A 25370-nucleotide genomic window follows, 5' to 3' on the forward strand; every position below is an offset into this window, starting at 1 on the left:
TTCTCTTCACTGATTGAAAGACAGTCTATCTCAGTCCCGAAAATATTCAACGGCCCTTCCTCAATTGCCCTCTGCAGTAAAGAATTCCAAAAATTCACTCCTCTCTGAGAGAAGAAATTACTCCTTCACTCTGTCTCAAAAGGGAGCGCCCTTATTTTTCAATGATATGTTCTGTTTAATTTCAATTAATTCAAACCAAATAATAAAATCGCATGTTAAACCACCAACTTCTAAATTTGCCAGTGGGGTTGGGGGCTGGGGAGTTGTGGAAATGCAACCGGGGGTCCTTCAGATACACATTAATTGGACAAATTGGATTGGTGAAGGTCACTGGAAGTTGGTTCATAGAGTGTTTCAGGACAGCTTCCAAAAGGTACCACATTAAAGGTTACTGCACAAAACGAGAGCTCATGGTTTGGTGGTGAACGTATTAGCAAGGAGATAGGATTGGCTCACCGACACGAACCTGATAGTGGGGAGAAATGTTTGAATTAATGAGCTATAATGAGTGCAACAGGGCTCAGTGCTGGGGGCTCAACAATTTACAACCTACAGCAACAACTTGGGTGATGGGGCTAAATATATCATTGCTATATTTGCTGATGACACAAAATAAGGCAAGGATATGGATAGATAAAGTGAATGGGTATAAAATGGCTGATGGAGTATAATGTGGGATTGTCAACTGTGGCATAATGAATAGAGAAGCAGCATATTATTTAAATGGAGACAGATTACAGAACTCTGCAATGCAAAGGAATCTGGGGATCCTGATACATGAACAAAAAAAATACATTTTAAAAGTAATAGTACATGTTCATTGGCTATGATAGTGCCCATTACTCAGCCTGCTTACCCTTTAGAAGGTGGTGATGAGCTGCCTTGAAACTCTACAGTCCATATTGTGCAGGGATTCCTCAGCTGCTGTTAGGTGGAGAATTCCAGAGTTTTGGCCCAGAAATGGTGAAGAAATTGTGATGTACTTTCCAAATCAGAATAGTGTATGACTTAGAAGGGAGCTCAGCAGTGGTGTTGATCCTCCATGCCTGCTGCCGTTGCAATGGAAGTTGCAAAATTGGGCATTACACTCAGAGACCTTGATGAGTTGCTGCAGAGCAGGTAGGGATAGTAAACACTGCAGAAACGGTGCAGAGTGGTAGACAGGATGAATATTCAAGGTAGCTTGATGGGGTGCCAATCTGTTTGCTCTGGATGTTGTTGAGCTACTTGAGTGTTGATGGAGTGGCAATGAATGAGTTAAGTTGGGAGTATTTTATCACATCACCGACTGGTATTTATGTACATAACAACAGCCAATGCATTTTAAAATGACTGTACTGAAGAAGGGTCAGTGGACCCGAAACGTTAACCCTAGTTTCTCTCCACACCTGAGTTTCTCCAGCAATTCCTGTTTTTGTTTCAGATTTCAAATATCCACGGTTCCTTGCGTTTTTTTTTCATCCAATGTGACTCATTGATTCATTTTCATTTTCTGGATCTGAAATGGTCTGACAAAACTCAAATCAAAGTCCTACTTTTTAATGAACAGTATATTTATTGTACTGCCAAATATTCCGAACTGTTTTAGGAGCAAACTTCAGGATTTTCTGTTTTTATTTAAGGTGAAAACTGGCCCTTATTTAATTACTCCCAGAATGTGTAAAATGTAGTTGTTAAGTGTTGAAGGCTTGAAAGCAGTTCTGATTTTAAGAATGAAATTGGGTGGTGATGTCCTTGAGATCATTCTGCCTTTATTCTCTGGAGAACCAAGAGTTTCTTTCATCTCCAGGTTTTACTGCTGATGAAAATGACGCAAATACGAACAAAAATTCTTGTCACCAAGCTCATTTTGACATTGGATCATCGGACAAATTAATTCTGCAACTTGGTGATTTAATGTTCTCTGAGAGACAAAGGTAAGAACTGACCCATTGGGTGAGAAAAGCAAAATCAATAAGGCTGATGAGTGACTCATTCATATTTGAGGTGAGTAAGGGGCATTGAGTCACCTCACACTATCTCAGAGTCAAATGGCAACCACCCAGAGGCCATTCAATGGGGCCTCACATCAGGAGGAGGACGGTTCCTCAGTCAATCATGGGCTTGAATTCCAGCCTCACCCTTCAGTTCTAAAAATATATTTTTCATTCACTTAACAGTCATCAGATTCAAGCCTCAGAAATGTTGACAGCTTAACAACAAAATAGAGATACATTCTGTAGCCTAAATATTTATGGGGAAGTGGGTTGTGAGGAAGGTCCCAGCATCAGCCGATGAATCCCCAAGGCCAGGGGTGTGGATACCTCGATGAATTTAACAGAAATACATCACAATCTTTTTTTCCCTTCCCATTCACCAAGCTGGCAGGTTGCTGGGCGGGACAAACATTGGCGGCAGACCACATTCTGGGCACCCTTAACAATGGCGACTGGTGATTCCATTTGGAGCTTTGAGAGACAGGAACTCCCAGAGGGGTAGAGGCTAGAGAGAGTACCAGAATCAAAGGTCTCAGAGCTAGGGTACAGGATTTTGCAGATCCAACAAGGAGTGCAGTGACAGAGAATCCCTGTTCAACGGGGATTTGACTACTTTTGAGCAGGGACAATGTACAATGTTACAGGGAGAAGACAGAGGAATGGCACTAAGCGAATTGCACTTTCAGCAGGACAGAGCAGGAATGGTAGGTCAAATGACCTCCCGCTGAGCTGTTGCTGACTTGGCTCTAAAGCACTTCATACAGGGCCTTTAGGAAGCCAAAAGTAAAGACTGTTGCTTGACGCCACTTCAAGTGCTGAAGGAGTAGGGGTCAGAGAGACTGATTTGAGAGTAATACCCAGGCTGATGCGATACTGCTCCCAGGTCCAACCCATGCCCAACTGGTCCACATAGTGAACTAACTATTGTCAGCTATATCTTAGGAGGAAAAGGGCATTTCGATTGTAGATCTAACCCTGGGCCAGTGCAAGGTGGCCACCTACTGGTTCTGAATTGAAGTGACTGTTGTCTCAGGGTGCCCACTTTTCTTTCTCACTTTGTTTCTGCTGAGATGACAACTGGGGAGGAGCAAGTGGTACCCACTGGTTCACTTGATTACAACCTTCCATGACAGTGGGGTCCACAGAGATATGTCCTGGACCCTGCTAACAGCATTATTGATATTAGTTCCCTTTATCCTGTGGTTTAATTCCTTACTAGTTATTCCCATTCGAAAAGGAAGCTCTTTGTTTTGTTTTTAATGCACCAGTATCTCCTTATGGGGTTATCAAGTAAAGAGATCTGCCTTTAGGTAAACACAACTCCGAACTGTATGGTAATGAAAACTACAAGATTAATTAGGAATTCACAAGAACTTCCCAATGGTCCTGGCTGGTTTGGGCCTGAGTTTTCCAAAAAAAACAGAGTATTTAGACTTTATCTCTTCCCTGCAGACTAATGAGAGGGAACAAACTGGACTGGAGTTCCCCATCCCAATGTGAATATATGTGTGTGTATACATATGTGTGCATGTACATGTCTACATGTATGTCTCTGCATGCAAGTGCGTGCATGTGTGTGTGTGTGTGTGTGTGTGTGTGTGTGTGTGTACTTGAATTGGGATAGACTATCTATGCTGGAATATTTTTCCAACATTCAACTGTTTAAGCTCACATAATGACGGCACTACAGAGATATAATAGAAGCATAATACTGCAGATGCTGGAAACCTAAAATAAAAACTGAAAGTGCTGGAAGTAGTCGTGACGGCTCTTGTGGCAAGAGGAGGATTCTGCAGATAGTCATATTCAACTGCAAGTGTTTCCTCCTTCACTGGTGCTGCCTGATACTTGAGCAAGAATGCTCACTTTGAGAAGCATGCAGGCTTATCTCTGAACCCATGCTCACATCACTGAGGTCAAGCTCACAGCATGCAATGTTAAGGCTGGCATGGTGGCACCGTGGATGGCGCTGCTGCCTCACAGCACCCGGGATGTGGGTTCTATTCCAGCTTTGGGAAGCCTGTGTAGAGTTTGCACATTGTCTGTGTGGGTTTGCTCTGGTTTCTTCCCACAGTCCAAAGATGTGCAGATGAGGTGGATTAGCTAGGGTAATTGTGGGATTACAGGGATCGATGGGATGCCCATCAGAGGATTGGTGCAGACTTGATTAATCCAATGGCCTCTAACCACACTGCAGGGGTTCTATTACAACTTTGGGCTGAATCTTGCGTTTTTGTAACAAAGTGTCAGGTTCACTAAGTTTCATGGACCATTTCTCTTTGAGAGATCTCTCATTGCATCTTCCCAAACTCTACTTATTAACAGTCTACCTTGTCCCTATGGCACCTCAACCTCCTGATTCCAGGCCCATCCCACCACCTGCTGTTCCTATGGGAATTCATTACTCACCAGATATCTGCCTAAAGACTGGCATCCAAGCCACCGGTGCCATTTTAAAAGGTTGCTGTGTACCCAGACAAGCAATGGCACTCTGATGCTGCCCTGCCCATCGTTCCCAAGATATTGGGAGAGTGGAAAATGGCATTGTGATTTTGTGGAAGGTGCTGGTGGATGGGCTGGTCCAGAGGAGGGCTGCTTCCTAGGGGTGGGCACTCTGCCAGACCGTGGCAGCTAAGCCCGAGGTGACCTCCTGGATCAGTGCCTCCTCAGCAGTGACAGAAAAGAGCCAACAGTGCCACAAGAGTGTCATGGACTTTCTCCGCTCTGCCAGGGTAAGTGCCATTCTCTTCTGTCAGCTATCTCACTCTCATTCTATCTCTGATACTGCACCCAGCTCCCACCAAGGCTCACACTATGCCACTCTCACTATTGCTTGCAATATCTTCCCTCACTCACACTTCCCGTACCCCAACCTCTTTCTACACCTCTAACTCTGCATACCCTCCATGCTGCTTCCTCCCTCACTCGGGACACCTCAACGCCTTACTCCACATGTACGAGCACTAACAGCTGCGCCAGCTGCTTCCATCTCACTCGATCTCTCCATTTCTCCCATTTCAGGAGGAGAAGCCCACAGAAAAGCAGAAAGGGCCTGGAACAGGGGGAGGGATACCCAAAATTCAATGCCTCAGACCCTATGAGGAGGAAAACCTGGCTCTCAAAGGAGAAGACCAGATATACCCCTATGGGGAAGCCAAAATATCCAGTCCCTCCGACTGAGTAAATGCCACTCCTCACCTCACTGTGACTCTCCTATTAACCTCCTACCTGTCTCATTCATTGCACAAAATTTCTAACATTGGCCCCGAAGCTTCTCTCCCTTGTGTCTTGCAGGTACTAGCTGTATGGCCCTGGCCACTGCAGAGAAACATTCTGCTCCACCAGTAACCACCTCCTCACCTTCAGAGCATGAGAATTCCCAGGCCTCAGAGGAAGCATTAGCAAGGCTCCCTCCTACAAATCCCACCACCCCACCCCAGCTCAGATACTGACACCTCAATGGAAAGGTCAAGCTTAACAAATGTGGAAGCACATTCTAGTGCGCACCTGAATGGGGCAGCTCCAGGGCTGGCTGAGAAAGAGACACCGCAGGACGTAGGCAGACACAGGACGTGCTCTAGACCAGGCACCTGCTCAGCATCAAACAGGGCAGGACCCAATTGTGTCAGTGCTCAGGGACTTTGTGCATATGCTCAAAGAAGCACGGGGACTGCAAGCTGCTATGTGGGGGAGTGCATAGGAGCAGTAAGCAAGTACATGGGGGGCAGGAGCAGCAAGTAGGTATTTCCGTGCTGGGGCAGGGGGGGGAGCGTGATGGTTCTCATTATCCAGAAACTGCAAAAGTGCAGCTTCTCGAGTGGCCCCAGCTGCCTCAAACCTCCCAGTTTGCTGCCCTCAGTCTCCACAAATCAGTTCCTGAGTCTCCTTCCCACGGCAGCTTTCCCCTACCCTAAACTCCCTCCCTGCCTCCCGCAGTCCCTCCTTTCCCCTGGGTTTCTGTGCATGAATCTGACAGACTGGCCATGACTCACCCTCTTCATCAACCAGGCAGCCACTGGCAGGCATGCCCCAGTGCCTTGACTGAGGCCTCTACCTCACCCCAGCTGTGTTAGTACAACCCTCCCTGGACTGACTGCTATGGAGTCAGACTGACCATGACACCTCCCCCAGGAAAGCACAGGCACACGCTCCCTGATCAAAAAAAACACCTCAGCTGCATTCACGGCCGCGACCAATCTGCTGGGCTGCTACTACAGGCTACCCTTCACTAGCTGTGCTGAAATCCCTGACTGACAGACACTTCCACGGACTTCAGTCAGGATTACTCCACTCAGATGGAGACCTGGCAGCTGCTTGTGCTGCATACTCAGTGCATAAGCTGCCGGTTTTGGGGGAGGTGTGAGACTGATGTGGCACATTGCTGTGTAGCAAGATGCACAACCCCTGGACTGAAGACTGCTGGCCAGCAAGGTAAGCTGCCTGGTCACCTGAATGCACTCCCAGGCAATACAATTTCTGGGTGCTGTGTGCCTCCAGGGCAAGCGAGTGAGTGTTGGGAGAGCATGCAAAAGCCTGGGTACAATCTGTGTGAGCCACGGACCTGTTTCTGCAGGCAATGTCCTTGCAGCAGCCTTTCAATGCAAGCTGCTAGCGTGGCCTGCAGTGCAGCTCTGTGCTACCTAAGTGTCCTGCTATTGTCCTGGATGAGAGGATCTTGAGCAGTTTTCAGTTATCAGATGCCATTGCTCATGGATGTGTGTGTGGCTGGTGTCTATTGATTGTGCCCCATGACACTGTTGTGTGGTGACCAATACTGAAGGCTCTTTGCATCACTGAATCAGTCACATGCCCTTTTACCACCCTCCCTACCTCTAGGTGCTTGCTTAGACCATTTAGTATCATGATCCTTTGGGTCAAAGGTTATTGGTTTCAGCACAGCTCAACATGGAGAGTATGCGATGTCCTGCATCATTGTGAGAGGTAGTGCCTCCTCATTGAAAAGTTAAACCAATAAGTTGACTGCACAGAGCCATGGAGTCAAACAGCGCAGAAACAGACCCGTCGGCCCAACCCATGCATGCTAGCCGAGTTTTTTTATTTGAAAAAATACACTTTATTCATAGAATGTACAAAAAATAAAACATTTATACACCTACCCAGTCATGCAAGCCGATCTGGGTTTCCCAGGGGATACGTACACCAACTAAAGGAGAAAAATAAACCAAAGAGAAAAAAAACAAAGAAAATACCCCGGCAGTCGTCTCCCCGCGCAGTCCCCGTTGGCCCCCTGACCAGTTGGGGAAGGCGCCAGCTGGGCCCAGTTACCAGATAGGGCCTTTTTTTCTATTCTGGACGAGGGGTTTCATACAGTGGTCTTTCCCCACCGCGCCTTGGCGGCGGCTGCCCCAAGCTTTAGCGCGTCCCTCAGCACATAGTCCTGGACCTTGGAGTGTGCCAGTCTGCAACACTCGGTCAGGGTCAGTTCTTTCAGCTGGAAGACCAGCAAGTTGCGGGCAGACCAAAGAGCGTCTTTCCATCCATGCTCACCGAGTTTCCCAAACTAAACTAGCCCCGTTTGCCCATGTTTAGCCCATATCCCTCCAAACCTCTCCTATCCATGCACCGATCAAAACACCTTTTAAATGTTGTTACTGTACCTGCATCTGCCACTTCTGGAAGTTCATTTCACACACGAACCACCCTCTGAGTGAAAAAGTTGTCCCTCAGATTCCTTATTGGGTCTTTCTCCTCTCACCTTAAAACTATGCCCTCTAGTTTTGAATTCCCCCATACTAAAGAAAAGACCTTTGCTATTCACCTTATCGATGCCCCTCATGATTTTATAAACCTCTCTAAAATTACCCCTCAGCCTCCTATGCTCCAGGGAAGAAAGTCCCAGCTTATCTAGCCTCTGTCCATAACTCAAGCACTCTATTCCTAGTAACTTCCTTGTAAATCTTTTCTGGCCCCTTTCCAATTTAATAATATTCTTCCAGTAGCAGGGCAACCAGAAGAGTATACAGTATTCCAAAAGTGGACATTTCCCTTAACATCCAAACTGCATCATCCTGTGGCTTTTGGTGTGACCCTGCTGTGTGGAATAGGACTGTGATATTAACTCATGACAATGACTACGCATCAAAGGACCCCATACAAGACATGGTACACTCTGGCTATCAGTTCCCATGTGATTCTGGACAGTGACTGTGGTGGAGGTGTAAGGGGGGAGGTGGGGAGTCACTCTCACATCCTGTCCAGCAGGACTCTTGCTGGCTTCTAACCAGGAGCCAGCCCTGACTGACTTCTCTTTCCCCTCACTGGCCTATATGTGCTGAGGCAACTTTGGCTTCAGCTAATGAGGTTCAATCCCTGTGCTCCAAGGCCAAAGCTGGGCACCTGCACCCAAGGGTGATTTTCATAGAATCTGAAGCAATTGCATAATCATTTTTCCAGCCCTTACCTCTGACCTGTCTAATGAGCACACACACTATCTACACTGGCTGAGCCATGTTACACAGTGCAGGGCATGTGATTTGGTCAAAGGCCTTGTACAAATGCATTTCCTTGCAGAATGTCACGGCAGACAGTGACTTGGCTGGGTCTTTCGGCCTGGTTTTTTGTTTTTCTCTTTCTCTCTGCGATTCCGAACCCTCACTCCCCACACCCCAGTTGAAGTAGATTGAACGCCTCCTCGTCAGGTTGCTGCTTGTGGGATCTCACTGTGCACGCGTCACGTTTCCTCCTTTGCGACGGTGGCCAGGGCGCTTAGGGACGGGGGTTGGGTGGATAATCGAGAAGGAGGACTCCCCGGAGGGTGCGAAAAGGTGCTACACGAATGCAAGTCGTCTGCGTCCCGAAAGCATTTCCCTTTTGCTGGGTATCTGTAAATTCTGATGATCAGTTGTGATTAGATCCACTACCGGAGGGCAGTTTTAAAAACCCTGCAGTATATATGGGTCCTTATTAACGCAGTCTATCACCTAAAGTTGGGATATTGGTATTTGTGTGTTTGTGTGTGCGGGGTAGGGGGTTGGTGGGAGGTGGGGTAAGTAGAAGGGGGCTGTCTTTCTCTTTGCCCCCCAGCAAACATACCCTGTCATACTGGGAATTACTGTTCCCAGTTTTCCAGCAGGTGCCTCCCAGATCCCTCCTCGAGCCAGCTTTCTGCTATCTCTCTCTCTCTCTCTCTGGCTACCTGCTATCTCTCTCTCTCTCTCTCTTTCTCTCTCTGGCTACCTGCTATCTCTCTCTCTTTCTCTCTGGCTACCTGCTATCTCTCTCTCTTTCTCTGACTACCTGCTATCTCTTTCTCTCTGGCTACCTGCTATCTCTCTCTCTCTCTCTTTCTCTCTGGCTACCTGCTATCTCTCTCTCTTTCTCTGACTACCTGCTATCTCTTTCTCCCTCTCTCTGGCTATCTGCTATCTCTGTCTCTCTCTCTGACTACCTGCCATCTCTTTCTCTCTCTCTGAATACCTGCTATCTCTCTCACTCTGATTACCTGCTACCTTCCTCTCTCTCTCTCTCTCTTTCTCTGACTACCTGCTACCTTTCTCTCTCTCTCTCCCGGGCTATCTGCTATCTCTCTCTCTCTGGCTATCTGCTATCTCTCTCTCTCTGACTACCTGCTATCTCTCTCTCCCTGGCTATCTGCTACCTTTCTCTCTCTGATTACCTGCTACCTTCCTCTCTCTCTCTCTCTCTTTCTCTGACTACCTGCTACCTTTCTCTCTCTCTCTCCCGGGCTACCTGCTATCTCTCTCTCTCCCTGGCTATCTGCTACCTCTGTCTCTCTGTGGCTGCCTGCTATCTCTCTAATCGAATCTCTCGCTATTTGATCTGACCATGCAGAGTACAGTGCTGCCTGCCCTCCCTCGGGATGTGCCAGGCGCTGCCGGTGCTCTGTGCCACTCTACCATGCCTTCTTACCTTGCCCCGTGCCTGCTGCCCCTGCTCTTGCTCTGCTTGCCCTTGATCAGGGGCTGCCCAGGAGACTGTGTTTGCCGGGACAGCCACACCATAGACTGCAGGGACCTGGGACTTTCTGAGCTGCCTATCGGTCTCTTCCCGCTGGTGATCAGAAAGATCCTCATGAGCAACAACCGAATCCGGGAGATCCCCAACGACTTCTTCATGTACTACCGTGACCTGGTCTACCTGGACCTCAGCAACAACTCGCTGTCGTCTATCGCCCAGGGGACCTTCAGCAGCACCAATCTCATCTACCTGGACCTCAGCTACAACAACTTCTCGCAGCTAGCGCCCGGAGCGTTCAGCTCAGCGCAGCGCCTCATCATGTTGCGCCTGGGGAACAACCCACGCCTGGGGAAGGTGGAGGACGGAGCATTTCTGAACCTCAACCTCCTGCAGGTGCTGGAGCTCAACGACAACGCGCTGGAGTCCCTGAGTGTGGCCACCCTCCGCTCCCTACCCTCCCTCCGCACCGTCCGCCTGGATGGTAACCCCTGGCTCTGCAACTGCAACTTTGCCCAGCTCTTCCTCTGGCTCAGGGCGAACGCTGAAATCCTCGCCACTGGTAAGTGCCTAATGACTGCTCCTCCCTCCCTCCTTCCTTCCCTCCTTCCCTCCTTCCCAAGAGCGCCCATGGCCCAAAGCGAAGGTGAGGGTAGAGAAATCCCCTGAAAGCACACTCCTCCTGGATGAAGTCTGTAGCATTTTGCCTGTTGGAGGTAAAACCAAAATGTAAGCCAGCCCTACGCTCCTGATCCATTGGCAGGACAGGACAGAGGGTCTTCGTACATAGAACATAAACATAGAACAGTACAAAACAGTACAGATGTTGTGCGGAACTTTTACCCTAATCCTAAGGTCTATCTAACCTCCACCCCTACCTTATACTATCATCCATAGGCCTATCTAACAGCCGCTTAAATGCCCCTAACGAAGCCGACTCCATTACCCTCTCCGGCAATGCATTCCACACCCCTACCACTCTGAGTGAAGAGCCTACCTCTGATGTCTCCCCCCATATCTATCTCCACTCACTTTGAAACTATGCCCCCCTCGTAACAGCTACCTCCACCCTGGGAAAAAGTCTCTGGCTGTCCATTCTATCTGTACTTCTCCTACCTACGCTCCTGGGGCATGGCCAAACTGGTCATTAACAGGTCAAGGCCGTGAGCAGTGGAGGGGATCATTGTGCCTGACTGTCTGCCCCCCTCTCGCTGTTACATTGGTGCTTGGGTGTCCGTGGAGAGCCCCCCTGCGCGTTGGAGGCCTTTCCAGACCAGTGGGCACCGCAGCTACTGGAGGGCATCATCACCCCAGACAACGTTACTTCAGTTTAGTAAATATCTGCCTCCTGGTGTGAGTTTCTGCTCAGCTATATTTCATTACAGTGCCCCATCAGTACAACAGGCAGAGGAGGGCTTTTGTGGCAGAGGGTCGCCTACCTCATTGGGGGAGTGGGGGGGGTCAGTTAACTCAGTTGGCAGGACAGCTGGTTTGCACTGCAGAGTGATGCCAACAGTGCAGGTTCAATTCCTGCGCCAATTGAGATCAACCACAAAGGTTCCACATTCTCAACCTGGACTCTTGCCCGAGGTATGGTGACCCTTAGCTTAAACACGCCTCCTTTCTCAGTCTCTGATAAGAGAGTGGAACTACGTTGACTTTGCCTGTTACCTCTGGGTCAGGAGCTCTGGGTCCGAGTCCCACCTGCCCCAGCCAGGGCAGGGTCACACTCACCTGACCAGGGTATGGATGAAATCAATCTCTCTGGAACGCGAAGGAGCAGATGAGAGCTGCCTCCATTGGAACCATGCCCTGTTCCACAAGTCCACAGCACCCATTGGCAGGACTTAAACAAATACAGATAGCGCTGATTAAGCTGAAGTTAATTGAAACCGCACTATTCAAAGCACATATTCTCATAGAAAGCCTCGTAAATATTCAGGTTACTTTACCAGAATGTCAAACAAGTATGGATACATGAACAAAATTAATGTCAAAATAGTCAAGAATATATGCAAAACTATGTTTCGGTCCTCATATAAAAGATTGTCTGTCTGGAGGTGGAAGCGTATAGACAGTTTTTAAAAACTTATCTAAACATAATTGAGGCAGGCAATGGCCAGGGTTAACGAAATGAGCAGGAACTTGCCCAAACACACTGACTTTCGGGGTGCATTATTCCTTCGTGCTGCTAGGAGTCAGGTAAGAACTATGTTATCGTGAATCAGGCACATCTTATCGGAATCATAGGTAGTGAAATCAAAACTGAAACAGCATTAATCACAACCTTGTAAATCGAGGACTGCTTATACAGAAACATCAATTCATACACCTCTCCATCAGCAACATTGGGATCAGTAGTGTAAATGCAAAATCAATCTTAATAAACTAATATTCACTTAACGGCTAGAGGTTGGAGGTTCACCAGAGGTTCTGAGGAAAATCAGGTAATTATTTAAATATTGTTGAATATTGAAAGCAATTTTATCTGTGTCCACCTGTTTTAGCTAGATGGGGGATTAAGATGACAAATCTAACCTGCCATTCACTTTACCAGTCTGAGTTCCTGAAATGTTCTCTGGAGCTTCCCAGAGGATTTGGTTGCTGTTCAAGGTTGAATAGCTCATCTGGAAGGTTAGGCCTCTATTCTCTTGCTGAACTACCTAATTTGGAGCCAAGAGTGGGAGTAGGGTTATTTCTTTTGGCCTCAGCACCTGTGGATTGAGAGGTGGTGATGGCACATGGGTGTTAACCAGGGTTCATGATGGCTGCTTTCGACCCTCCTGAGTGCATGTGTGTACGCGTATGTGTGTACGTATGTATATTTCTATGTATATTGCGTGTGTATGTGTGTATATTTCTATGTATCTATGTATATTGTGTGCGTGTATGTATGTATATTTCTATGTAGTGTGTGTGTGTGTTTTTGTGTATGTGTGTGTATATTGAATGAGGACAGGGTAAGATTCAACTGTGACAGTGCCCACAGGCACTCAGCCTGCCTGTTTTTGCCAGCAAAATTCACAGAATGGCTTCAAGCATTTGACCAATATCTGTAAGACCATAAGATAAAGACGTAGATTTAAGCCATTCAGCCTACTCAGTCTGCTCCACCATTTGATCATGGCCGGTATGTTTCTCAGTCCCATTCTCCTGCCTTCCCCCCAGTAACCCTTGGTCCCCTTACTAATAAAGAACCTTTCTATCTCTGTCATAAATACACTCAATAACTTGGTCCCTACAGCTTCCTGTGTGTGGAAATGTATCTCAGCAGCTTTGAACCAGGTTCCTGTTTGTCTGCAAAGCATTTGCAGTAAACTGAACGACTAATTCACTGGCTTATTCTGAATTTTCTGACCCAGCCCTTCAACCAGCCCTTTCAGGAAGTAAATACCTAGTTATCTAATACTTCAGCAGGGCAGCAGTATAAAGGGCTTCTCCAGGTATTTACAGGGACTTTGAAGAGATGGGGCACAGGGTTAAAATTGAACACTTGCAGGATTTGGATAACATTTCAGGTCAAAGTGCAGCAATGGGAATGTTACAGGGTCAGTGATCCAGAGGCAGGTGGCAGAAATTAATTTCAGTTAATAAATCAGGAATTATAAAGCAAGTCTCAGTTAAGGTAGCCACCAAATAATGATCCATTGTTGCAAGTGAAGGAAATCTGCCATCCTTACCTGTTCTATCCAACATGTGACTCCAAATCCACACCAATGTGATTCACACTTAACTGCCCTCTGATAGGGCCAGGACAGCCATTCAGTTCAAGGGAAATTAGGGATGGGCAACAAATGCCAGCCTTGTCAATTATACCTGAATCCCATGAAAGGGTTTTTAAAAATGAGTCGCAGTTCTAGGATGTTAATCTGAAGTTAACATTCTCCCCCTTCATTCTTGCTGTTTACTGACCCAGCTGGCTGAGCACAGGTATGATAGCATGGTTATTCTCCACCCATTCAACCTTCTCAGGGGGTAAAATGTAAGATTGCAGTTACTTATTCATATGGGGCAGGACGGTTGCCCTCACCTGTATTGGATTCAGGATTCAGGAAATCCTATTCCCTCCTCCCACCTCAAGCCCCACCCTCATCTCCTCTCTACTAAACTCATCCCACCCCCTTGAACCGTCCGTCCTCCCTGGACTGACCTATCTCCTCCCTACCTCCCCACCTACATTCACCTATACTGGCTCCATCCCCATTTCTTTGACTTGTCTGTCTCCTCTCCACCTATCTTCTCCTTTATCCATTTCCTATCCGCTTCCCCCTTCTCTGTATTTATTTCGGAATTCTCTTCCCCTCCCCATTTCTGAAAAAGGGTCTAAGCCTGAAACATCAGCCTTCCTGCTCCGTTGATGCTGCTTGGCCTGCTGAGCTCGTCCAGTTCTATACCTTGTTAGCTAGACTTCTTGTTCCTGATTGTTAGCTGGTGATCAGCTGGAATGTATTTCTGTGTGTGGGTATGGAGCAAAAACAGGATCAGGCTAACTGTGATGCAGCCCCCAGATGACTAGCCTGCTGATGTTCACCACCTAGACACACATGCAAAGGTTAGACATTTGGCCAAGATAACCCTGTAAACACCAGCAAGTTTCCAGCTTCTCAAACAGTGAGACCACCCCGACCTGTCACTGGGTGAATGCCAACAACAATGGAATAAGTCTCTTCGATTCTTGTCTGATTCACTCATGGGACGTGGACATCGTTGGTTGGGGCCAGCGTTTATTATCCATTCCTGGCTGCCCTTGGGAAGGTGGTGGTGAGCTGCATTATTGAACTGCTGCAGTTGGTTGACCCACAATGCCATTCGGGAGAGAATTCCAGGATTTTGATCCAGCAACACTGAAGGAATAATAATATATTTCCAAGTCAGGACAGCAAGTGGCTTGGAGGGGAATTTGCAGCTGGTGGCCTTACCATGTATCTGTTGAGATGAAAGTGAATATAGGTACGGAAGGTGCTGTCTAAGGAGCCTTGGTGAGATTCTGCTGTGAATCCTGTAGGTGGTACGCACTGCTGCTACTGAGTGCCAGTATAAATCAAGAATTATCAAACTAGTCACAGTAATTCGTAGCAATCAAACAATGATCCATTGTTGCAAGGGAAGGAAATCTGCCATCCTCACCTGTTCTGTCCTACATGTGACTCCAAATCCACACCGATGTTGCTGGATGTGGTGCCAATCAAGGGAGTGGATGTTTGTTGAAGTAGTGCCAATCAAACAGACTGCTTTGTCTTGGATGGTGTCAAGCTCCCTGAGTGTTTTTGAAGCTGCACCCATCCAGGGAAGTGGGGATTTTTCAATCGCACTTCTCAACTTGAACCTTGTAGATGGTGGACAGGCTTTGGTGGGTAGACAGGTGAGTTTCTCACTGCATGTTTACTGGTCTCTCACCTGCTGTTGCAGCCACCGTGTTTATATAGTGAGTCCAGTTCAATTTCTGATCAACAGTAACCCCCCAGAATGTTGATAGTGGGATATTGACTGATGGTAACATCATTGAATGTCAACAGGTGATGGTCAGTTTGTTTCTTTTTGGAAGTTGTCAATGCCCGGCATTTATGTGGCATGACCATTATGTTCATTGCTCACTTCGGGTCTAAGTGAGAGACGGGAAGTCCAGCACATGAATCATTCCAACATGGACTAAATCAAGGCAGAGGGGGGTAGGTGGTAGGGTCATCACCTATCCCTGGCCACCCCACCTAATTGAAGACCCTCACCAAAACCCACCTCAGGAAGAGCGTTTTAGATTCCATCCCTTGCTTACACTTTGGACGTTCTGAGATGGGCTAAAATTTGAGCAATTCCTAAAATGATATTGTACTGATTGCAGTCTCCTTACTGTGAATGAATTAAAGAATCTGATAATAATTATTAATGAAGGAACTTCAGCCTTAGAAGAGAGAGTTGAGGCAAGGGCTGGTGTTGATCAATGGCAGTATTTCAAACCAGGTTTTTAGTGCATGGGCCACCTAGCTTACACAGTTCCTGAATCCAATGGAAAGGAGGGTCAGGAGGATCAGGTAAGTATACAAGGGGCTCCCCAGCAATTTGCTCAAAGACTAATTGAAACCAAAGGAGCCATCATAATGCAATTCTGGCTTTTGCTCGCCATCTATATTTTTCGAGCAGACTTTCTACGATACTGAGGCCATTTGAAGTTGTCTTGCTGTTGTGCTGGGTGAGACGAGCCAACTCAAGCCAGGCTGGGAGCAAATTCCACACTCTGTCTTGTGTGGTTCAGTGACTCACCCTTCTGACATCCTGAGTGGACTTCTGCTCAGCAGTTTGCAAGCGCTCACACACTATATGTAGCGCCAGGAAAGAGGGAAGGCAATAGAAGAAAATGTGTAGACTGTCATTTAATATTTCCAATAACAATGCACAGTAATGGATGCAAGAGAACATTTATCTTGTCTAGACAAGGGACGTGAATGAATAATGAGACATTAAGCTGCAACATTTAGTGGAGCAGTTAATAGATTGATGCTTGGATGAGTGAAATGAGAGTCAATTAACTGGATGAGAGTCCACAAGGACGTACGCATTCTAACAGGGTAATCAATAAGGAGATAAGTGACTTTATCATTACCATTTTATGTCGCTAAAGGTGAGAGGTGTCAGTACTGGGGACATGAGGATTTCCAATTTAAGATACACTCATTAAAATAAACACATCAAAACAATAATTTGCAATTATACAGCACAGTTAATGTAATAAAGCATTCCAAGGCACAAACAAATTTTCACACTAAGTCATTTAGGAAGATTTTAGGACAGGAGACCAAAAGCTGCATTATAAGATGTTTTTCAGGTATCATCTAAGAAAGAGAAAGAGGGAACCTCAGATGTTAGTGCACCAGGAGATGAATGCACAGGCACCACTGGCTGAGCAATTAAAGTCAAGGACACTCAAGAGGCTATAACTGGATGAGCGTAGGTGCCTCAGAGATGTTGCAGGGCTGGAGGAGGTTACAATGATACTTACAGGCAGGTAGAGCTTTTAGAATGAGAGACACAATTTTAAAATCAGGGGTTTACCAGGCAGGAAGCCTGTAGGTCAGTGAGCACAGAGTGAGGGATCTCTGGGACTTGCTCTAAGGTAGAAGCAGCAGAGTTCTGTGTGAGCTCATGAAGATGAGTTGGCGATCAGAACCACATTGAAATAATCAAGTGGGATCTTATGGAGGTGACCAAGTCCAGCTGCCAGCTGGGAAACTGTTGAGAGACCCTCTTTGCTGCCTTTGGGGAAGGTCTTCCAAAACCACAATCCAAACAGGCAGTGGAGAGGCCACCAGACAGCTGTTCCCCTTGACTCATGCAGTGGGCGGGGAAGGGGGATTGGTGACCCTCTGCTGAGACCCTCAGGTCAATAAGAAGCCAGAGTTGGGGAGGTGCTGGTGGCTGGTGCTGGAATGTCAACCACTAGAGGTCCAGGATTGACAGGCTTTGGGTAATCCATGGCAGGAGGATCATGAGGGTGGTATATTTGGGGAGAGGTCAGGTGCAATTGATTCTAAACAAAAGGGACATTGTGACCATCGAGTCTAGCTCTAATTTTGGGGGTATGTCCTTTTTGTTTTGGATCAACCTACCCCCTCACATATCCCTGAAAATTAGCCTTAGGCTGAATGGGTACAAAGCCATTCTCTTGTATGATGTTTAGAAAATAAGCATCTCTCAGTATTCTCGTAACAGGGTCACATATTATGCCCACTGACTGGCATGTTCTAACAGCAGTCACAGAATCGCCATCTAAAGCACCAATGTCTTCAATTTACTAACTCAGCGGATGCCACGGTGATCTCTATCAATTTGTACTAATCCAGGCATTACTGTCTCACTAAACAATCTAAGCACTTGTGGATTAATGCCTGGCCTAAAGGACGAATGTCCAGTGACCTAAGAGATATACAGCAAGGCATCCATGAGCTAAATATGGGGACCACCTGACTTCCAAACAATACAGCAAGCAAACCAACTGGGACTTGGTACTTTGTGCCTGTAACTAACTTCAGGTGTGAGACAGAAGTGGATATAGTGTTGTTTCAGAGGACACAATTTCTAGATTTTTTTCACTCTGAATGAAGCATTGTAATATAGTGGCTTTTAACTGGCAATGTGGATGTTCAGATTAAACTCTGTAGTAGGAAATAGCAATAGACCATAAGGTTTCTCTAAAGGAGCAGGACAGCTGATGTTTCAGGTTGGGACCCTACTCCTGAAATTTCTGAAGAAGGGTCCCAACTCAAAACGTCAGCCTTCCCGCTCCTCTGATGCTGCTTGGCCTGCTGTATTCCTCCAACTCCACACTTTGTTGCCTCTGACTACAGCATCAGCAGCTCTTGCTATCACAGATTCTGTCTTCCCATTTGGTTATGTATATTGTAGTGGGGGGACCATGCATAGAATTAGGGTGTAGATAAAACGTGAAAATGTATCAAGAGTTCCAGCAGCATGGATCTAAAGACAGACAGCCTGGCTGTTAAGTGCATATATCAATTAATCATTAAAACCATGTTACCAAATTGACGAATCAAGACAAGTTAACAAAGGAATTCGTTAGCTCAGCTGGGTGGACAGTTTGTCTCTGATGCACAGTGATACCAACAGCATGGGTTCAGTTCGTGCATTGGCTGAGATTACCATGAAGGACTGTCCCTCTCCCCTCTCCTGAGGTGTGGTAACCCTCAGGTTAAACCACCACCAGTTGTTTCTCTCTCTATTGTGTTCAGTTCTGGTCACCATAAGCAAGAAGGATGTGGAAGCTACAGAAACAGCTTCCCAGGATGTTGCCTGGTTTTGAGGGTACTATCTGTGAGGGGAGATTGGACAAACTTGGTTGGTTTTCGCTTGAGAGGCGACCTGACAGAATTTTACAAAATTATGTGAGGGCACGGATAGTCAGGGTCTTTTTCCCAGGCTTAATTACTAGGGGACATAAGTTTAAGGTAAAAAGGGGTAAGTTTGAGTGAGCTGTGAAAGACAAGATTTTACCCAGAAGATGGTAAGTGCCTGGAATGTGCTGCAGAGGAGGTGGTGGGAGCACATACACTAGCAACGTTACAAAGACATCTTGACAGGTAAATGAATAGGCAGGGAATACAGGGACATGAACGGCACAGAGGCAAAAGGTTTTAGTTTAGACAGGCATCGTGTGTTGGCGCAGTCATGGTGGGCCAAAGGGCCTGTTCCTGTGCTGTGCTGTTCTTTATTCTTTTCTTTAGTTACTGAATGAAGATGCTTCTGTCCTGTTGCCAATGTCCAGGTGTTTAGAGTATCTGATGGTGGGAATAATGCACTAGTTTGTTTTTCATTGAATGTGATTCTCCTAACTTGATGCTTTGTGTGCTCACATTGGAAAATGTCGGAATTAGACTCAATTAAGAGTCAGTCAACACTTGTTGGCAGATCGGCTTTCACTAAAACGAAGCCTTTTAACCCCTTCAGACACATATGTTACTGAGAAAGGTTTTCCCAGTACCCTGTCCCACATTTTCCACTTACCTTTCTCATTTTGTTTTGATATATATATTCTATCAGGAATCAAATCTGCACATATAAATATTTACCTAGAGAATGATTTTTTGGATCAGTTTAAGGCTGATTGGGGCAGCACAGTAGCTTAATAGTTAGCACTACTGTCTCGCAGCACTAGGGACCCGAGTTCGATTCCACCCTTAGGAGACTGTCTGTGTGAAGTTTGCACTTTCTCCTTGTACCTGTGTGGGTTTCCTCCGGTGCTCTGGTTTCCTCCCATGGTCCAAAAATATGCAGGTTAGGTGGATTAGCCATGGAAAATTGCCCATAGTGTTGAGGGATGTGTAGCTTAGGGGTGGGTCTGGTTGGGATGTTCTGAGAGTTGGTGTGGACTTGTTGGGCCGAAAGGCCTGTTTCCACACTGTAGGGACTCTGTGATGTTACAGAATCAGCCCTGATATGAGAGTTGGGTACAATCAACACTGCAGAGTCCCCTGATTTGAGTAATATACTCAGTGCTATTTTTACAGCAGTGAGCAGTGAAAGACCCTAGAAAACTGCAGAGAGGTATCTACATAGACCATAAGCAATGCAGAATGGATACTAAATGGTGGTTTAACTTACTGGAACTCTGAACCTTCATGAGGAAACCTGATTATTAATGCACAAAGATGAAAGTGGGTGAACCATCTGTCATTCTATCCTCTCCTGAGATGGTTTCACACTTGCTTGGATACTTAAAATTCACAAGTTTTGCATCAGTTCCTAATTTCCTGTTCTTGAGAAGCCTTTAGGGTGGCAATTTTGTGTTTTGTTTCGTTAATGCCAGCACAGCAAAGTTCTGGTGTGGGAGAGTCAGGAGACAGGGAGAGTCAGGAGACAAGGGGCTCAGATACACTAGCCTGGGCAATTGTCAAGAGACATTGGTTTGAGGGCAGGTTTGATGAGTTGCTGTTGTTTTGCTTGCTACATAAAAATATCTATGTTCATTTCTTCAAGGCTTTGATGCAATCCAATGCTCCTTGCCCAGGGATATGAGGAAGATTACACTCAACGAGTTATCTGACAACAGCTTCACAGAGTGTGAGTTCTCGCTGACTCTGACAGACTACTTGATTATCTTTTTCTCTGGGGTTTGTGTCTCCATCACTGCCATTACAACGAGCTTCTTCTTGGCCAATATTGTTCAATGCTTCCAGAGACTGGGATTATTCAAGGAAAGTGATGACGACGAAGAGAATAAGTAATGGCAAGAAACAGACACTAGATGAATACTTGTCATGTTATTTCCTCCATTTTTCATTTGCAAAGGAGTTGTGTTTTTACTTAAATATAAAGTTGCACATTATGTAATGCATCGGTTAGTCAGATATATGCATCTGTTGATAAAGATGAAATTATTGAAATGAATTAGTTTTTCTAGTTGAGGTTTTCCTACAGTTGCTTGAATGTAGGAACAAGAGTAAGCTACTCAGCTTTTTGAGGCTGTGCCTCCAAAGGACTAATGGGATGAAGGATTTTATTATTTTCACAAGACTAGACAACAAAGGAATAGGTCATGCCTCAGCCACGTGGACCCGTAGTATGTTGACACATGGAGTACTGTGAGCAATTCCAAGTACTACATTAAGGAAGGATTATATTGTCCATGACAGTTTGGCCTTGGTTTTTGTTACCGGGTTAGGAACACAGAGATGGAACATTTCCCAGCTCTACGTGGCAACAAATTTCCTGGGAGTGTGCATTTTCATTTCAGAGAGAGAGGGTACTCTGGCAGGTAGACTGGGTAACCTCAGGGCGGAAGCTGCCGATTGTGGGTGCAGGTTGGCCACAGGATCGGCCTGTCTGCACTGGCACTGCCCAGAAGATAACCCAAAAAAACCGATGAAACTAAAAACTGCCCTCCAGCCCTCATTTCTGATATCTCCTCACTCCCAGACACACTCCCCATTTCACATTAGTGCTAACCCCTATGCTATCTTATGTCCCTCTCCTCTTCCTCATGACACCTCATAACTGCAATGGCGTCTCATGCCCTGTATCTATCCTTGCCCTTTATAATCCTTATGCCAAAATTGGCAACTTATGTTAAACCATGCCCCTTTGCCTACCACTATCTGCTCTTTCACATACCCTGTCAACTCACCTAATGTCCCCAATGGGAGCCACATAGACCTGACAAAATAATTGCAAAGAGAACCTCTCTGATTCATAGAATACGTTTACCACATTTAAAATTCTTTAATAGAATTTTTTTTTAAAAAACAGACATTTCATTCAAGTGCAACAAGCACTGAAACTCAAAGTCCCATATCCAAAAATCAAAAAAAATCATTTGTATCTGCCCATCAAACTGTAAAATGGAAGACACCCCACTATGATAACAGATCCTTGTGAAATCAGTCTTGCTACATTCATCCAGAAATGGAAATCCTCAAGATAATGGCAAAAGACAGACAAAACAGAAAGAAACCACTGTTTTTGAACTCTTCACACTTTTTTTTTCAAATATCAAAATGCTTGGAGTTTTATATGATTTGACAGTCTTGACAAATCCCATTAACATTTTTCAAGTTTTAAAACCTTTGACAACTTGACAGTTCTTTAACAGCTTAGCTTCATTCAGAAGTTCTTGTCAGCTTGATAGTTCTGACTGGTTGATACATTTTTAGGTACATCCAATTCTACATGTAACAAGACCAAAAGGTCCCAGACACCCAAGAAAACCACCTGTCCCCACTTCAGCATCCCCTGCAGCAAGGACACCTGATTTCCCTTCACCACAAAGACCATATCAGAAGGGTACTCTACCTTTCCAAGTGTGCGCCCAAGCTATCCCAGTGAATGTACAACATCCAGAGCTTAGTAGGTCCAGTGCGCACACTACAGGAACAATATCCCACTTCAGGATGGCAGCTGATGATGTAAATGGCCAGCTCACTCCGTAAAACATGAATGGGTTTAACTCAGAGATAATGGGAACTGATGAAGGGTCTAGGCCGGAAACATCAGCTTTTGTGCTCCTGAGATGCTGCTTGGCCTGCTGTGTTCATCCAGCTCCACACTTTATTATCTTGGATTCTCCAGCATCTGCAGTTCCCATGATCTCTGATACAATTTTAACCTCACTGTGAAGCCTCTTCCAGGGATGCCTAACCTGAAGAAGTTACCCTTCTCCCTCCAGACCAACCTCAGGGAATCTCTCTCCACTGCAACTCTCTTGTCTCCTCTCCACCTATCTTCTTTTCTCTCCATCTTTGGTCCGCCTCCCCCTCTCTCCCTATTTATTCCAGAACCCTCTCCCCATCCCCCTCTCTGATGAAGGGTCTAGGCCCGAAACGTCAGCTTTTGTGCTCTTGGCCTGCTGTGTTCATCCAGTTTCACATTTTATTATCCTGGGTTTAACTCAGTCTGAATCTAATCTCCCCCACAAGAAAGTGGGAAGTGTTGTATTCATAGGCAAGACTTCCAACTTTTGGCCTCTACTGCCATTTTTGCCACAACAGAGATGCTTTCTGTCATGCAGAAAGGCTGAGCCATTATTGTGTAGATTTACTCAGAATGTGTAGCATTGTGTTTCCTGGAATTTAGAAGGTAAAGGGTTGATTGGTCAATGTTTCCAAATTGTTAAAAATTGATAGGATAGGTCGAGAGAATATATTTCTAATGGCCGGTAGTATTTTGCATAAGCGGTTTTGTCTATTCAATGAAACTAAACCATTCAGAATTGACATTAGGAAACACTTCAATGAATATAAACATTGAGAGCTCTCTTCGATAAATGGTAATTGAAGTTAATAAAATGTGAGGCTGGATGAACACAGCAGGCCAAGCAGCATCTCAGGAGCACAGTTGAAGTTAGATCAGTTGTTAACTTGAAGCCTGAGGCTCAAGGTGTTAAGTGCCTCCTCCCATTCCAGTATTTCCATTTCATTATGTTATGGCTGACATGTACCTGAACTCCATGTACTCGCCCTGATTCTAGGTAATCTGGGGAAAGACTAGTTGAAGCTAGCTCTTTCACCTCAAGAATTTTATACAGTCATGAGGATGTGCCTTGGTACTGTAAGCACGAAACTATAACTGAGATCTTCAGTCTGTTTCAGATGGGCACAATTTCCTGGTGCTTTTCAGGTAAAGGACTGCAGAATAGCTGTAAAAGAGCACCTTCCTGAATGCTGCCCTCTCTTGCAGGTCAGTTGGGTGATGGGTTGTATCAGTTCAACTCCCACAGACTCAGTGTTATCAGCAGGAGGCTTGATCAATCTGAGTTGTCAGGCTTCACTTAAATATAAGTGACAAGCTGCCAGCATTAATGTCATTATGTGGAGAAACAAGAGAAGCTGGTATTGTTCTCCCGACAGCAGAGAAGGTGAGGGGGGACACTCACAGAGGATTTGAAAATCGTGAAGAATGTTGCTCGAGTTTCCGAAAGATGAAGGTTCTGCCAAAGGTGACATGAGGGAGTGAACAGCATTTCTTGTTGAAAAAACTTCAAGAAGACCAGCATCCTGTCACCAAGTTATCCTTCATTTACACGTGCAAAGTACATGGACTCTGACCAGCCAGCGCAGAGCCAGTCCCTAGAGTTAGGAGACTCTCTGAATCCCTATTTGGCATTTGTTTTGAATCAATCTCTTTGGAGATGTTATTACACACCTCTAGAGCAGGTGGGACTTGAATCTGGGCTTCTCAGGCCAGGGCTAGGGACACTGCCACTGCACCACAAGAGGGCCCGTAATCTCCTGCTTATATCTGTCAATCTGGGCTCCCTAATTGGCCTAGATCATCATCCCCAGTCAAGGATCTCACAGTCAATAGGATCCACCTAGCCCTCAATCCAGTTAGTATGGTTGTGATCTGGAATGTATTGTCTGATAGGAATAGTGGAAGCAAACTCAACATAAACTTTAAAATGGGAACTGTAAAAATACTAAAAATGGAAACATTACCAGGACAATGAGGGATGGAACTAATTGCTTGACGCATTCACAGTTACTCATTCACTGATACAAAATGCTGTGCGGCCTTCTTCTGTGTTTAGTGATTCACTATATTTAATTTGATTCAATATTGTTGGCCTAGTGGTATTTTTACTGGACTATTAATCCAGAGACCTAGGGAATGTTCTGCGGGTCTGAGTTTGAATCCATCGTGGAATTTGAATTCAACAAAAAGTTAAGAGTGCATTAATTGCTGACCATTAACCTACTAGATTGTCTGAAAAACCCATTTGTTTCACTAAAGCCCTTAAAGGAAGGAAACTACCATCCTTACCTTGGCTGGCCTACATGTGACTCCAGTTCCATGATAAGGTGGTTGACTCTCATCTGCCCTCTAGGCAATTAGGGATTAGCAATAAACTTATGGCCCAGATATGATCCCACAAATGAATAAAGAAAAATGTGCTGTTTATATTCAGCTTGCCATTTGTGCAAGTGATAACATGATGGGCCAGGTGGCCCTTTGCCATTTAAAAGCAAACAGCATCTCTTAAATGGGAAGTGTACTTTTCAAAAGTTGTCAGCGAACAGTGGGTTAGAATGGCATTTGTAAGGGCAGTCCAATTTTCACACAGAACCATGAAGATTCACATAGAGCAGGTGTTGTACAATTTCTTTCTTTGCAATGGGCAACTTAAACCCTGGGAAATCAGTTAACAAACAGCAACAGGGTGACAGGACAAAGCCAGCAGTTCAGTTCTGAGGAGTTTCCTTCAATACAAGATGAAGTGTAATTTTCTCAACAAGTTAGACTCCTGGTCAAACCTCTTACTCTCTGTATAGTTCTGTAATGTCAAACCTCAGCCCCAGTGCTTTTGGGCCCTGTCTCCCTCACTTCCTCAGCTCCTCCCAGAAATACAATGTGACACAGTGCTACTAGCCCATTGTCAGCTTCCACTGCAGTTGCCCTTGCAATTATTGTGTTTAGCCAATGTTGATGTCTCTCCTGGTCAGCACTTGCACCATAACA

The 25370-nt window shown here is 45.7% G+C and overlaps 1 protein-coding gene across 1 annotated transcript; it reads left to right on the plus strand.

Annotated features, from left to right (window-relative positions):
• The first annotated feature begins 9504 nt into the window (after nucleotides 1–9504).
• Nucleotides 9505–20714, plus strand: LOC125466682 (leucine-rich repeat-containing protein 38-like). Its single transcript, XM_048561540.2, has 2 exons — nucleotides 9505–10473; nucleotides 20397–20714. The coding sequence occupies exons 1-2, from the start codon at nucleotides 9783–9785 to the stop codon at nucleotides 20642–20644; spliced, it is 939 nt and encodes a 312-aa protein (XP_048417497.1). The 5' UTR covers nucleotides 9505–9782; the 3' UTR covers nucleotides 20645–20714.
• Nucleotides 20715–25370: the final 4656 nt, after the last annotated feature.

This window comes from Stegostoma tigrinum, chromosome 28, assembly GCF_030684315.1.
Source record: "Stegostoma tigrinum isolate sSteTig4 chromosome 28, sSteTig4.hap1, whole genome shotgun sequence".
Lineage (NCBI taxonomy): Eukaryota > Metazoa > Chordata > Chondrichthyes > Orectolobiformes > Stegostomatidae > Stegostoma > Stegostoma tigrinum.